Source organism: Lolium rigidum, chromosome 1 (assembly GCF_022539505.1).
Source record: "Lolium rigidum isolate FL_2022 chromosome 1, APGP_CSIRO_Lrig_0.1, whole genome shotgun sequence".
NCBI lineage: Eukaryota > Viridiplantae > Streptophyta > Magnoliopsida > Poales > Poaceae > Lolium > Lolium rigidum.
Window position 1 is genome coordinate 28,740,507 of NC_061508.1, and position 15,053 is coordinate 28,755,559.

General features: G+C 47.8%; 1 protein-coding gene across 1 annotated transcript in view; it reads right to left on the reverse strand.

Annotated features, from left to right (window-relative positions):
* Positions 1 to 3,579: 3,579 nt before the first annotated feature.
* LOC124706168 overlaps positions 3,580 to 15,053 on the reverse strand; it is a 21,281-nt gene continuing 9,807 nt past the window's right edge. Inside the window, exon 4 of the mRNA XM_047237824.1 lies at positions 3,580 to 3,850. Within this exon, the coding sequence (XP_047093780.1) occupies positions 3,580 to 3,850 (271 nt within the window). The remainder of the gene's footprint in view (positions 3,851 to 15,053) is intronic.

A 15,053-nucleotide genomic window follows, 5' to 3' on the forward strand; every position in this document is an offset into this window, starting at 1 on the left:
CGCGCCCCGCCGGCGATCTGCGCGCGAACGCGACGCCTCCACCAGGGGCCATCTGCGCGTACGCGCCCGCGCTGGAGGCCGGGCTGCGCGTTCCGCTGCACGGCTTCGTCCGCGAGGCGCTCGCCCACTTCGGCATCGCGCCGGCGCAGCTCACGCCCAACGGGTGGCGCATGATGGCGGGCTTCCTCGCGCTCTGCCGCTCCGGTGGCGTGCCGCCGTCGCTCGCGGTGTTCCGCTACTTCTTCCTGCTGTCCTTGGTCTGCAAAGGCCAGAAGAAAGGCTGGTACTTTTTCCGATGCAGGGACAGCTCTGGCTTGCGCTTCACGGGGATGCCGAGCCAGGGCTCCAGCTCCTTCAGGCACTGGAAGCGCGACTTCTTCTTCCTCTCGTCGCCGGAGCCGTGGCCTTGCCCCGTGGAGTGGGGCGAGCCGTCAGAATGCTCCCTCGAAATCCCAGTGCTCACCGGCGTGGACAAGAAATCTGCGGCGAAGTTGCTTCGTGACCACGGCGGCGCCGCCGTTGATCTCAGGACGTTCTTCAACCCTGCAGCTGCCATGACGGCCACCGCATTGGCAGTGCTGCCAGCACCGCCGTTGTGCGGGACGAAGAGGAGTCTGGAGGAAGCCAAAGACAAGGAGTGTTCGCCACCGCCAGGCTTCTCCCCGAAGCCACGACGCTTCCCCAGCAGGCACGACGGAGACGGCACGGACTGGGTGGCTACACGGGAGCAGGTCGCCTCGGCAAAGCGGGACGCGGAGCAGGGGAAGGCGAAGGTCGAGCTCGCCGCGACGCGGGCGGAGCTAGCGAAGGCAAAAGCCCGGCTCGCCGCGGCGGAGGCTGAGGTTGTAAACGCCAAGGCCGAGTTCACAGCAGCGAAGGCGAGGCCCGAGCTCGCCGTGGAACAGGCGAAGGCCAGACTCACCGCGGCAAAGCGTGCGCTGGAGGAGGAGCTGGAGAGCGTCAAGGCGGCGGCGGTGCACCAGCTCTTGTGCTGCGAGGAGCACGTGCGGCGGCGCGCGGAGCAGGCGCTGGAGGGGTACCGGCGCTGGCGAACCGCTCGTGCTCCGGCTGCTCGTGTCGCTTGGTTAGCTCGGTGATCAGATTTTTTGACTGGAAATGTTCTTGATGCTTCAGGTTCCGTTCATCGGCGGCGCGTCAGTGGAGATCAGGAACAAATCTTTTGCTTGATCCAATCTATGCTCTCAGTTCCTCAACGCGGAAGATACCTCACTCATGTACTCCACTGACGCTTCACTAATTTCTTGCATGTTCTATCCGAGAGATCAGCTCTTGATGAAACAGGGGAAACAGAGAGAGGTTTCGATCAGAACGGTTCTATCCGAGAGATCCATGTACTCCACTGACGCTTGACTAATTTCTTGCATGTAGTAGTACAATTGACTAATTTCTTGCACGTAGTATTCGGCCCTGATGCTTTTACGATCGGTTTTGCTAAGTCTCAGTTAACTAAGATTTTCTAAAGTTCAAGTCATTTACAAAATGTGCTTTGAGTTGTACTTTTTTTACTTATTAAAAATGTGCAATTATAAATGTGCAACTGAATCGAGTTACACTTTTCTTTGAACTGTTGTTACACTTTTCGGATGTGACTGAGACTTAAAAGAATCTTAGTCAACTGAGACTACACCTAAGCAAAGTTCGGGCTGGGCTTAAAAAAACCCAGTGGTAAAAAGTTAGGCCCGAGCCTGGCCCGGCCTGACTGGCAGGCCTCTAATTCAAGCCCAAACCTAACCCGAAAGAGCAAAAAGCTCAGCCCAGCTCGAGAAGCCTAGCCCAACCAGGCTAAAACTTGTAAAAATAAAAGCTCAAGCCCCGCCCGGCCCGACGTTCAGGCTCAAATTTCAGGTCCGAATCCAGCCCGAAGTGCAAACCAACCTAGCCCGGTTTGGAATTTTCAGGCCGGGCCGTTCTAGCCGGGCTGCCCATGCCCAGCTGTAAGTGAGACATGGACACACCCTTTTATGATCAACCCATGTCATGCATAGGCCGTTGCCTCGAGTTTGTTCCTAACCGATCGACAACATCAATCTCGTCTCGAGCTACCCGAGTAAATTGAGCATCTCCACCGGCTAGAGGACGCATCTCCACCGGCTAGAGGACGTCAAAGGGAGGCTGCACCTGCGGTACCTAACATTGTAGAGAGGACTTCTTCATAACCCTGAGGTTGGTGATGACTGTTCATCTACATCATCCACGATTTACCGAATGTTAACCGCTATCAGTCTACGATGATACGTTACCGATATCACATCCGTTAATGCATTACTACATAGATAGATCTTGGGTGTATTATGGTTCGTGCTAAAGTTAATTTTTATTGTTTTCCATTGCGAGACCCAACAATAGTTTAGGGGCCTTGTTCCTTCTTGTTTTTCCTTCATTTTGTATGTAAATTATGCTTTTTAGTTGAATGAAAAAATTGTTGGTAAAATAATATGAGTCAGGCGGCTGGAGGCACACCTAGATGCAAACGGGCGCGTGGTAAAAAAATGATCATTTTTGGGTCCGCGAGTCAATGCAAACAGATGCAGCTGGCCGAATTTAGCGTCCAATTTGCGTTGCCCCGGTGGAGATGCCCTAAAATATGCTTCCTAGCCCCTCTTGTCCGTTTGAGCCCATCGATCCGTCATAATTTTTTTAATATTTTTCATTAATAGAAAACTTAATTTAAAATAATTATAAAAGGAAAAACATTGAAATTAACATGGGCCGAAACCCTAGCCTACTCTACTGCTCGTGGTAATCATTCTTGGTGAGGTCCAAGTTCATGGGTATCCCAGTTGGGTGTCGGCGCTGCTAGAGGGTATACCGGCAGTGGAGGAGCGGCCGGGTTGGCACAGATACTGCTCCCGCAATCAGTTAGGCTTCAAAGGTAAAGGGTACGCCGTCGGAGGATGAGAGGTCGGGGTAGGCTCGGGCCACTGATCCCAATACGGCCCATTTGAGGGAGTGGCGGATGCCGTATGGAAACCCGAGTGGAGTTGTTCTTAGATACATGTTAAAATATATTTCAATATGATATCTTTGTTGATAGATTTTAAACTTTGGTTAGCTTAATTTTAAATATAAGCTTCATTCATGGAATGGATGTATTATCATTGGACAAAGAGGCCATTCTTTTTTTGCACACAAGTGGGGTCAAAAGACTCCGGTGGAGCTTTTATAGATAACCTCGTGGCAGGTACATCTTACAGAAAGACCCCTTGACATCTCTTGCCCTAAGAAACCTAATATTTGAAGAAGAGGCCTTCCACTTTACAAAAAACACCCTGACTAAAAAGTAGGAAAAGAATTCAAGTCCAAGGTTATATCTGCACCCACCGCCGGCAAACTTCAGGCGTCTGCGCCGAGTCCCGAGCGTAGTAAGCTCGAACGCTCTTGTCCGACGACCAGATCAAGCCCCTGGCTACCGCTAGAAGGTCGAGGACGAACCACTTGACTCTCCAGCGACGTCGAGCTCTAGCAGCCGACCATCAGTGCCTCCCCTATGGAGGAAGAAGAAGGGCCACCGTCTTGTCCAAAGATCGTGGCAACAAGAATTGTCACCGCGTGTTGCGCTTAATGAAGATCCGCTCCAGGGCGCTGCTCAAAAGACTGGACAAGAGCAGCTCCATCTGGAGTCCTGTCCGCACCACCACCACCATGGCGGCATGGGAGAGGAGCCTCCAGATCGAAAACACCCAGATCTCGTGAGGAGCCTGAGGGCTTTATTGAAGAGCTTGCAGGAGTACCGACGCAGCTTGTCTCCGGCTCCGACCACCGGAGCTCCACGAGCAGCATCAGCGCCGTCAGCAGCAAGGAGTAGCCCGACCTCCGCAGGGTGTAGAAGCTTTCATTAATACCAATCGGTGGGTGTACAATAGGTTACAAAGGCCCCCATAAAATCTACAATTACATATGGATCCCTGGTAAATGCAGAAAGGACCTCAGAAGGAAATCGAAAAACACAATCAGATCCTTCTCTTTCCCCACCGATAAGCAAGAGGCCGGAGATGCCACCGTCGAACTCCAAAGCGGGGACAACACCACTTGCTTCGAAGCCGCCGAGAAATGCGACACCAGACCTCTGGAAGGGCCTCCGATGGAGGTTGAAACTTCGCCGGAATTCGCTGGCATGGATGATGGCCGGCCAAGACGCCGCCGATGTGCTGCTCAACGAAATTGCTTCTAAAAAACTTCGTCGCCTCCTTCGCGCATGACCCACTCTGCAATCTCCTTCGCTTGTCGCCACCTCGGCGCACAGAGCCAGGGAGAAAAACAAAGGAAGACGATTTGAAGAAGAGGCAGGCCCGTGCCTGCACCGCGTCGGAGAAGACAACCCGCCATCAGACCCGAAGAACCTGCCACGGACTCGAGGAGGCGAGCAAAGAAGATGGCGGTGTCGACTGAGCCCATGGAGCAGCTTATTGAGGAAGCAGTCCCTGGATCTTCCCCTTCCTTCAACCGTCCACCATGGACGAGCCTCCACAAGCAGATTCTCCATGATCTGGTTGCTGCTCCGACGCAACCACATCAGATGACAAGCGGGAAAAGAGAGGGCCTTATTTGCTGAGATGCCACGCCTCCTCATCGCCGCCTACCGCCCCTCCTGCCACCGGAGAAGAACAGCCGCAAGGAGGAAGACGAGGATGGGTTGGATCTGGCCGAGGGGATCCAGCCACCTACTCGCATACTCCACAAGGGTAAAGCTTTGAAGGAAACCTAGATTACTATATACATGCCAGGCACCTCTCCATCCTCTACTCTGGCCGGTAGCGCCAATGGAGAAGATTCCGGGTCGGGCCGGTGACGGAGGTGACGAGCGGCGGACTCTCAAAGCAGCCGGGCTACTGTAGCGCCTTGAGAGGGGAAAAGAGAGGCCATTCTAATAAGGGCATCTCCAGCGGCGCGACGCAAACGGACGCTGAGCGACCGTTTGTGTCCGCCGTGACCGGAAATGCGTCTGGCACCACCTCGAGCGGGGCGACGCAAAGTGACCGGGCCATCCGCGGAGACTCAAACCTGGCCCAAATATGCGCCAGGTTTGCGTCTCTGCGGACGCGCAAAGTGTCCGCTCGGTCCTCGCACGGGCCCGCCTGGCAGCGGCACAACTGCTTCGTCTTCCGCGGCATTACATCCGGGCGGCGCGCTGCAGCCTTTGCAGGGCCGCGTTAATGGTGTGCCTCGGCTTCCGCGAGCGAGCGCAGCTAGTAGGCGTTGCACTGGCAGGCCATTGAAGGCGAGAAGGCGTTGGAGCCTCTTAAAGGGACGCTGCCGGCGCCCATTTCCCCGACCAAAACCATTGCCAAATCCCGCAGTATCCACCACACCGACGCCATGGGGAAGAAATCATGGCCGTTCCGGAAGACGAAGAACGACCAGGAGGCTAGCGGCTCGTGTTCCGGCAAGAAGGCACGGGTCGGCCGGTACGTCCGCGTTGACCTCGCGCGGCAGCTATGGGAGGAAAACCGGCTGGTACCATAGCCGGACGCGAACTTGCCGGGAGGGGGCTGGTACCTGAACTCGCGGCGCGTGCCAGTCCTCCCGTGCCGCGCGAGGGCCAAGAGCGGCGGGACGAGGTGCGCCGCCGCCGAGCGATCTTGCCGCCGGATCTGCGGGAGGATCCGGCGTACGCGCTAAACTCCTACAACTGGATTTCCTTCGGGACGTGGGAGTTCGACGCGCGGCGCCGCGCTGCCTACCTCACCGACGTAGACTACTTTGAGCTCGAGATCGCCGCCGAAGAAGAAGAGAACGACCAGGAGGACGCATACGAGGACGGCGACGAGGACGTGACAATGGCGCAGTACGACCACGACGACGGCGGGCCGGCGTGGGATCCGGAGACCCAGCCGCCGGACATTTTCGAGGAGGAGGCCATTGCCATGGCACTGGCCAACAGCGAGCAGGACGAGCTCAACGAGCTCGCTTTGTGGGACGGGCTCGCAATCCAGCTCCGTGAGTCAGCGCTAGCGCAGGGGAGTGATGACCCACAAGTATAGGGGGTGTATCGTAGTATCTTCGATAAATAAGAGTGTCGAACCCAACGAGGAGCAGAAGGTGTTGACAAGCAGTTTCGATGAAGGATTCACTGTAAATGCTCACAGACAAGTATTCGGGGGTTTTGATGTAACGAGATGAATAAAGTACAAGTAAGTAAAATGCGAGAGAAATAATTGCAGCGAGTGGCCCAATCCTTTTTAGCACAAAGGACAAGCCGGTTTGTTTACTTATAATGACCAAACGTTCTTGAGGACACACGGGAATTTAGTCTAGTGCTTTCGCTTCATGTAGCTAAATAATCTTCATTGTTTTGATAAGTGTTATGTGGGTGAACCTATGCTAATGCACCGCCCTTTCTAGGACTAATACATACTTGTGATTATACCCCTTGCAAGCATCCGCAACTACAAGAAAGTAATTAAGATAAATCTAACCACGACCTTAAACTCTAAGATCCCGCAATCCCTCCTCGCATCGATATACCAACGGGGGCTCGGGTTTCGTCACTCCGGCAACCCCGCAATTGGCAAACGAGTACAAGATGTATTCCCCTAGGCCCATAAATGGTGAAGTATCGTGTAGTCGACGTTCACACGACACCACTAGAAGAATGACACCACAACTTAAATATCATAACATTGAATATTACTCAACCATAATTCACTACTAACATTTAGACTTCACCCATGTCCTCAAGAACTAAACAAACTACTCACGAGACATCATATGGAACATGATCGGAGGTGATATGATGATGAATAACAATCTGAACATAAACCTTGGTTCAACGGTTTCACTCAATAGCATCAATAACAAGTAGAAATCAACACCGGGAGAGTTTCCCCTATCAAACAAACAAGATCAAACCCATATTGTTACAGCGGTGACGAGGTGCAGCGGTGGAGATGGCGGTGATGATGATGATGATGATGACGGTGGTGATGGAGATGATGTCCAGTGATGACCCACAAGTATAGGGGATCGCAACAGTCTTCGAGTGAAGTATTACCCAATTTATTGATTCGACACAAGGGGAGACAAAGAACACTTGAAAGCCTTAACAGCGGAGTTGTCAATTCAGCTGCACCTGGAAACAGACTTGCTCGCAAGAGTTTATCGATAGTAACAGCTTTATAGCAGATAGCGATAGTGAAATAACAGCAGCAGAGTAACAAAGACAAGCGAGTAGTGATTTTAGTAAACAGCAGGATTAAAATATCGTAGGCACGGGGACGGATGACGGGCATTGCATGGATGAGAGAAACTCATGTAACAATCATAGCGGGGCATTTGCAGATAATAATAAAACGGTGTCCAAGTACTAATCAATCAATAGGCATGTGTTCCAATTATAGTCGTACGTGCTCGCAATGAGAAACTTGCACAACATCTTTTGTCCTACCAGCTCGGTGGCAGCCGGGCCTCAAGGGAAACTACTGGATATTAAGGTACTCCTTTTAATAGAATACCGGAGCAAAGCATTAACACTCCGTGAACACATGTGATCCTCACATCGCTACCATTCCCTCCGGTTGTCCCGATTTCTGTCACTTCGGGGCCATTGGTTCCGGACAGCGACATGTGTATACAACTTGCAGGTAAGATCATAAACAACGAATATCATGATGAAATAATAACATGTTAAGATCTGAGATCATGGCACTCGGGCCCTAGTGACAAGCATTAAGCATAACAAGTTGCAACAATATCATAAAAGTACCATCTACGGACACTAGGCACTATGCCCTAACAATCTTATGCTATTACATGACCAATCTCATCCAATCCCTACCATCCCCTTCGTCCTACAGCGGGGGAATTACTCACACATGGATGGGGGAAACATGGCTGGTTGATGGAGAGGCGTTGGCGGTGATGGCGGTGATGATCTCCTCCAATTCCCCGTCCCGGCGGAGTGCCAGAACGGAGACTCGGCTCCCGCGACGGAGTTTCGCGATGTGGCGGCGTTCGGAGGGTTTCGGCGACTTCGACTTCTCCCCGTGCGTTTTTAGGTCGAGGCGAATAAGTAGTCCGAAGGGGGCGTCGGAGGCCAGCCGAGGGGGCCACACCACGAGGCCGCGCGGGCCCCCCGGGCCGCGCCGCCCTATGGTGTGGGGCCCTCGGGCCTCCACCTTACTTGTCCTTCCGGCTCCGTCGTATTCTGGGAAAATAGGCCCTTTCGTCAAAATCCCGAGGTTTTTCCTCGAAAGTTGGATTTACGCACAAAAACGAGACACCAGAACAGTTCTGCTGAAAACAACGTTAGTCCGTGTTAGTTGCATCCAAAATACACAAATTAGAGGCAAAACAATAGCAAAAGGGTTCGGGAAAGTAGATACGTTTTGGACGTATCAACTCCCCCCAAGCTTAGCTTATTGCTTGTCCTCAAGCAATTCAGTTAACAACTGAGCGATAAAAGAACTTTCACGAACACATTTGCTCATATGATGTATATATTCTCATGATATGGCTAATACTTGAGCAGTTCATAATAAGGTACATGCAGATAAGATCATCTAACAGCTATGTCAATCATGAAGAGGTACCAACAATTAATAATAAGCATCATGAATCATGTATATAGGCAGGATTGCAATGTTCATAAGAGAGTATGATAAAGTGGTATCTCGCTTGCCTGTATTTGATTGGCAAAACATAAATGCCCGGGCACCTCTGGAGTTCATAGAAAGACTAGAAATAGTGATTGTCAAAGATAAAAGCATCAAAGTTATACCACAATCAATCATATTTTGAGACAAGCATATTATACTAAGAATGACAGTTGTGCTCTCAAGAAAGTGCTCAAAGAAAGGATGGAGACACAACATAAAAGTAAAAGATTGACCCTTCGCAGAGGGAAGCAGGGATTAACATGCGCTAGAGCTTTTCATTTGTAAAGCAGGAGTAAAATTATTTGGAGAGGTGTTTGTTGTTGTCAACGAATGGTAATGGGTACACCAACTACCTCGCCAACCGGACTTTCAAGAGCGGCTCCCATGAATTATTTGCATTTCTATGTGGCACTCCTTCCAACCTTTCTTACACAAACCATGGCTAACCGAATCCTCGGGTGCCCGCCAACAATCACATACCATGAAGGAGTGCCTTTTTAGTTTAGTTTTATTATGATGATGACACTCCCCCCAACCTTTGCTTACACAAGCCATGGCTAACCGAATCCTTCGGGTGCCGTCCAACAATCACAAACCATGGAGGAGTGTCTATTTAAGTTAATTAATTCGGGACTGGGAATCCCATTGCCAGCTCTTTTTGCAAAATTATTGGATAAGCGGATGTGCCACTATTCCATATGAGAGTCCGTCAAAAGTAAATGACAAGGTTGAAAGCTAAACACCATGATACGTCTCCAACGTATCGATAATTTCTTGTGTTCCATGCCACATTATTGATGTTATCTACATGTTTTATGCACACTTTATGTCATATTCGTGCATTTTCTGGAACTAACCTATTAACGAGATGCCGAAGTGCCGATTGCTCGTTTTCTGCTGTTTTTGGTTTCAGAAATCCTAGTAAAGAAATATTCTCGGAATTGGACGAAATAAAAGCCCGGAGGCCTATTTTCTCACGAAGCTTCCGGAAGTCCGAAGGAGAGACGAAGAGGGGCCACGGGGGAGCCAAACCCTAGGGCGGCGCGGCCCCCCTTGGCCGCGCCGGCCTGTGGTGTGGGCCCCCCGTGCCGCCTCTTGACTTGCCCTTCCGCCTACAAATAGCCTCCGTGACGAAACCCCCGACGCGAGAGCCACGATACGGAAAACATTACCGAGACGCCGTCGCCGCCGATCCCATCTCGGGGGATCCTGGAGATCGCCTCCCGGCACCTTGCCGGAGAGGGGAATCATCTCCCGGAGGACTCTACACCGCCATGGTTGCCTCCGGAGTGATGAGTGAGTAGTCTACCCCTGGACTATGGGTCCATAGCAAGTAGCTAGATGGTTGTCTTCTCCCCATTGTGCTATCATTGTCGGATCTTGTGAGCTGCCTATCATGATCAAGATCATCTATATGTAATTCTATATGTTGCGTTTGTTGGGATCCGATGAATAGAGAATACTTGTTATGTTGATTATCAAAGTTATGCTTATGTGTTGTTTATGATCTTGCATGCTCTCCGTTATTAGTAGATGCTCTGGCCAAGTAGATGCTTTTAACTCCAAGAGGGAGTACTTATGCTCGATAGTGGGTTCATGCTCGCATTGACACTCGGGACGATGGACGAGAAAGTTCTAAGGTTGTGTTGTGTTGTTGCCACTAGGGATAAAACATTGATGCTATGTCTAAGGATGTAGTTGTTGATTACATTACGCACCATACTTAATGCAATTGTCTGTTGTTTGCAACTTAATACCGGAGGGGGTTCGGATGATAACCCGAAGGTGGACTTTTTAGGCATAGATGCGGTTGGATGGCGGTCTATGTACTTTGTCGTAATGCCCAATTAAATCTCACTATACTCATCATGATATGTATGTGCATTGTCATGCTCTCTTTATTTGTCAATTGCCCAACTGTAATTTGTTCACCCAACATGCTGTTCGTCTTATGGGAGAGACACCTCTAGTGAACTGTGGACCCCGGTCCAATTCTCTTTCTTGAAATACAATCTACTGCAATACTTGTTTCTCTCGTTTTCTCCGCAAACAATCATCTTCCACACAATACGGTTAATCCTTTGTTACAGCAAGCCGGTGAGATTGACAACCTCACTTGTTTCGTTGGGGCAAAGTAGCTTGGTTGTGTTGTGCAGGTTCCACGTTGGCGCCGGAATCTCCGGTGTTGCGCCGCACTACATCCCGCCGCCATCAACCTTCAACGTGCTTCTTGGCTCCTCCTGGTTCGATAAACCTTGGTTTCTTTACGAGGGAAAACTTGCTGCTGTGCGCATCATACCTTCCTCTTGGGGTTGCCCAACGAACGTGTGAAATACACGCCATCAAGCTCTTTTTACGGCGCTCGTTGCCGGGGAGATCAAGACACGCTGCAAGGGGAGTCTCCACTTCTCAATCTCTTTACTTTGTTTTTGTCTTGCTTTATTTTATTTACTACTTTGTTTGCTGCACTAAATCAAAATAAAAAAAATTAGTTGCTAGTTTTACTTTATTTGCTATCTTGTTTGCTATATCGAAAACACAAAAAAATTAGTTTACTTGCATTTACTTTATCTAGTTTGCTTTATTTACTATCGCTAAAATGAGTAATCCTGAAGTAGAAGTTCGTTCATTTAAGCAACAAGGGGGAGAATGTTTAAAAGATGCTTGGTATAGAATTAGTGATGCCCATAATAGGTGCACTAAGAAACACTCCACCACTATCCTACTCAGGAATTTTTATGTTGGTATCTCTAGCTGGAATAGATATGTTCTTGATTGTCTCGCGGGAGGTAACTTCCTAGGTGCTCCCGCTTTAGAAGCTAGTTGCATTATTGAGAGTTTATTTGGGACACCACCTGTTAATGAAACTAAAATTGAAATCTCTCTTGAAAATGTTATGAAAAAAATGGAAAGCATAGAGAAAAATTTTCCGGGTCTAGAAACTAAATTGGAGATGTTACTTGATAAAACTGATAAACTTGATAAATCCTTAGGAGGAATTGATGAAAGAATTAGTGTCCTAGAAACTTGTGCTATCCATGATAATCAAACCCATAGAATTGGTAAACTCGAAGAAGCTATGGGAAAATTGGGTTCAACTTTTTCTTCTCTTAAATTTAATGAGAAAGCTTATGTGGGTAAGGAGCAAAAATTCATGTATGTCTCTAAGGTGCCTAAACCAAAGAATTACTATAGGCCTAAAATTGATAAAACTCCCAACACCGCTGGTAATGATGTTGATGCTTCACCCCTCGATAATACTTGATACACACTTTCTGCGCCTAGCTGAAAGGCGTTAAAGAAAAGCGCTTATGGGAGACAACCCATGTTTTTACCTACAGTACTTTGTTTTTATTTTGTGTCTTGGAAGTTGTTTACTACTGTAGCAACCTCTCCTTATCTTAGTTTTGTGTTTTGTTGTGCCAAGTTAAGCCGTTGATAGAAAAGTAAGTACTAGATTTGGATTACTGCGCAGTTCCAGATTTCTTTGCTGTCACGAATCTGAGCCCACTGCCCTGCAGGAAGCTCAGAAAATTATGCCAATTTACGTGCATGATCCTCAGATATGTACGCAACTTTCATTCAATTTGAGCATTTTCATTTGAGCAAGTCTGGTGCCATTTTAAAATTCGTCAATACGAACTGTTCTGTTTTGACAGATTCTGCCTTTTATTTCGCATTGCCTCTTTCGCTATGTTGGATGAATTTCTTTGATCCACTAATGTCCAGTAGCATTATGCAATGTCCAGAAGTGTTAAGAATGAGTGTGTCACCTCTGAATATGTCAATTTATATTGTGCACTAACCCTCTAATGAGTTGTTTCGAGTTTGGTGTGGAGGAAGTTTTCAAGGATCAAGAGAGGAGTATGATGCAACATGATCAAGGAGAGTGAAAGCTCTAAGCTTGGGGATGCACCCGGTGGTTCACCCCTGCATATATCAAGAAGACTCAAGCGTCTAAGCTTGGGGATGCCCAAGGCATCCCCTTCTTCATCAACAAATTATCGGGTTCCTCCCCGAAACTACATTTTTATTCGGCCACATCTTATGTGCTTTTTCTTGGAGCGTCGTTTTGTTTTTGTTTTTGTTTTGTTTGAATAAAATGGATCCTAGCATTCACTTTATGGGAGAGATACACACTCCGCTGTAGCATATGGACAAATATGTCCTTGGTTTCTACTCATAGTATTCATGGCGAAGTTTCTCCTTCGTTAAATTGTTATATGGTTGGAATTGGAAAATGATACATGTAGTAATTGCTATAAATGTCTTGGGTAATGTGATACTTGGCAATTGTTGTGCTCATGTTTAAGCTCTTGCATCATATGCTTTGCACCCATTAATGAAGAAATACATAGAGCATGCTAAAATTTGGTTTGCATATTTGGTTTCTCTAAGGTCTAGATAATTTCTAGTATTGAGTTTGAACAACAAGGAAGACGGTATAGAGTCTTATAATGCTTTCAATATGTCTTTTATGTGAGTTTTGCTGTACTAGTTCATCCTTGTGTTTGCCTCAAACAACTTTGCTAGCCTAAACCTTGTATCGAGAGGGAATACTTCTCATGCATCCAAAATACTTGAGCCAACCACTATGCCATTTGTGTCCACCATACCTACCTACTACATGGTATTTTCCAGCCATTCCAAAGTAAATTGCTTGAGTGCTACCTTTAAAATTCCATCATTCACCTTTGCAATATATAGCTCATGGGACAAATAGCTTAAAAACTATTGTGGTATTGAATATGTAATTATGCACTTTATCTCTTATTAAGTTGCTTGTTGTGCGATAACCATGTTTACTGGGGAACGCCATCAACTCATTGTTGAATTTCATGTGAGTTGCTATGCATGTTCGTCTTGTCTGAATTAAGGGCGATCTACACTGAGTTGAATGGTTTGAGCATGCATATTGTGAGAGAAGAACATTGGGCCGCTAACTAAAGCCATGATTCATGGTGGAAGTTTCAGTTTTGGACAAATATCCTCAAATCTCTAATGAGAAAAGAATTAATTGTTGTCAAATGCTTAAAGCATTAAAAGAGGAGTCCATTATCTGTTGTCTATGTTGTCCCGGTATGGATGTCTAAGTTGAGAATAATCAAAAGCGAGAAATCCAAATGCGAGCTTTCTCCTTAGACCTTTGTACAGGCGGCATAGAGGTACCCCTTTGTGATACTTGGTTAAAGCATATGTATTGCGGTGATAATCCAGGTAGTCCAAGCTAATTAGGACAAGGTGCGAGCACTATTAGTACACTATGCATGAGGCTTGCAACTTATAAGATATAATTTACATGATGCATATGCTTTATTACTACCGTTGACAAAATTGTTTCATGTTTTCAAAATCAAAGCTCTAGCACAAATATAGCAATCGATGCTTTTCCTCTATGAGGACCATTCTTTTACTTTCAATGTTGAGTCGGTTCACCTATTTCTCTCCACCTCAAGAAGCAAACACTTGTGTGAACTGTGCATTGATTCCTACATACTTGCTTATTGCACTTATTATATTACTCTATGTTGACAATATCCATGAGATATACATGTTACAAGTTGAAAGCAACCGCTGAAACTTAATCTTCTTTTGTGTTGCTTCAATACCTTTACTTTGAATTATTGCTTTATGAGTTAACTCTTATGCAAGACTTATTGATGCTTGTCTTGAAGTGCTATTCATGAAAAGTCTTTGCTTTATGATTCACTTGTTTACTCATGTCATACACATTGTTTTGATCGCTGCATTCTCTACATATGCTTTACAAATAGTATGATCAAGTTTATGATGGCATGTCACTCCGGAAATTATCTTTGTTATCGTTTTACCTGAACTAAGCTTGGGGATGCTGATACGTCTCCAACGTATCGATAATTTCTTGTGTTCCATGCCACATTATTGATGTTATCTACATGTTTTATGCACACTTTATGTCATATTCGTGCATTTTCTGGAACTAACCTATTAACGAGATGCCGAAGTGCCAGTTGCTGTTTTCTGCTGTTTTTGGTTTCAGAAATCCTAGTAAAGAAATATTCTCGGAATTGGACGAAATAAAAGCCCAGAGGCCTATTTTCTCACGAAGCTTCCAGAAGTCCGAAGGAGAGACGAAGAGGGGCCACAGGGGAGCCAAACCCTAGGGCGGCGCGGCCCCCCCCTTGGCCGCGCCGGCCTGTGGTGTGGGCCCCCCGTGCCGCCTCTTGACTTGCCCTTCCGCCTACAAATAGCCTCCGTGACGAAACCCCCAGTACCGAGAGCCACGATACGGAAAACATTACTGAGACGCCGTCGCCGCCGATCCCATCTCGGGGGATCCTGGAGATCGCCTCCGGCACCTTGCCGGAGAGGGGAATCATCTCCCGGAGGACTCTACACCGCCATGGTTGCCTCCGGAGTGATGAGTGAGTAGTCTACCCCTGGACTATGGGTCCATAG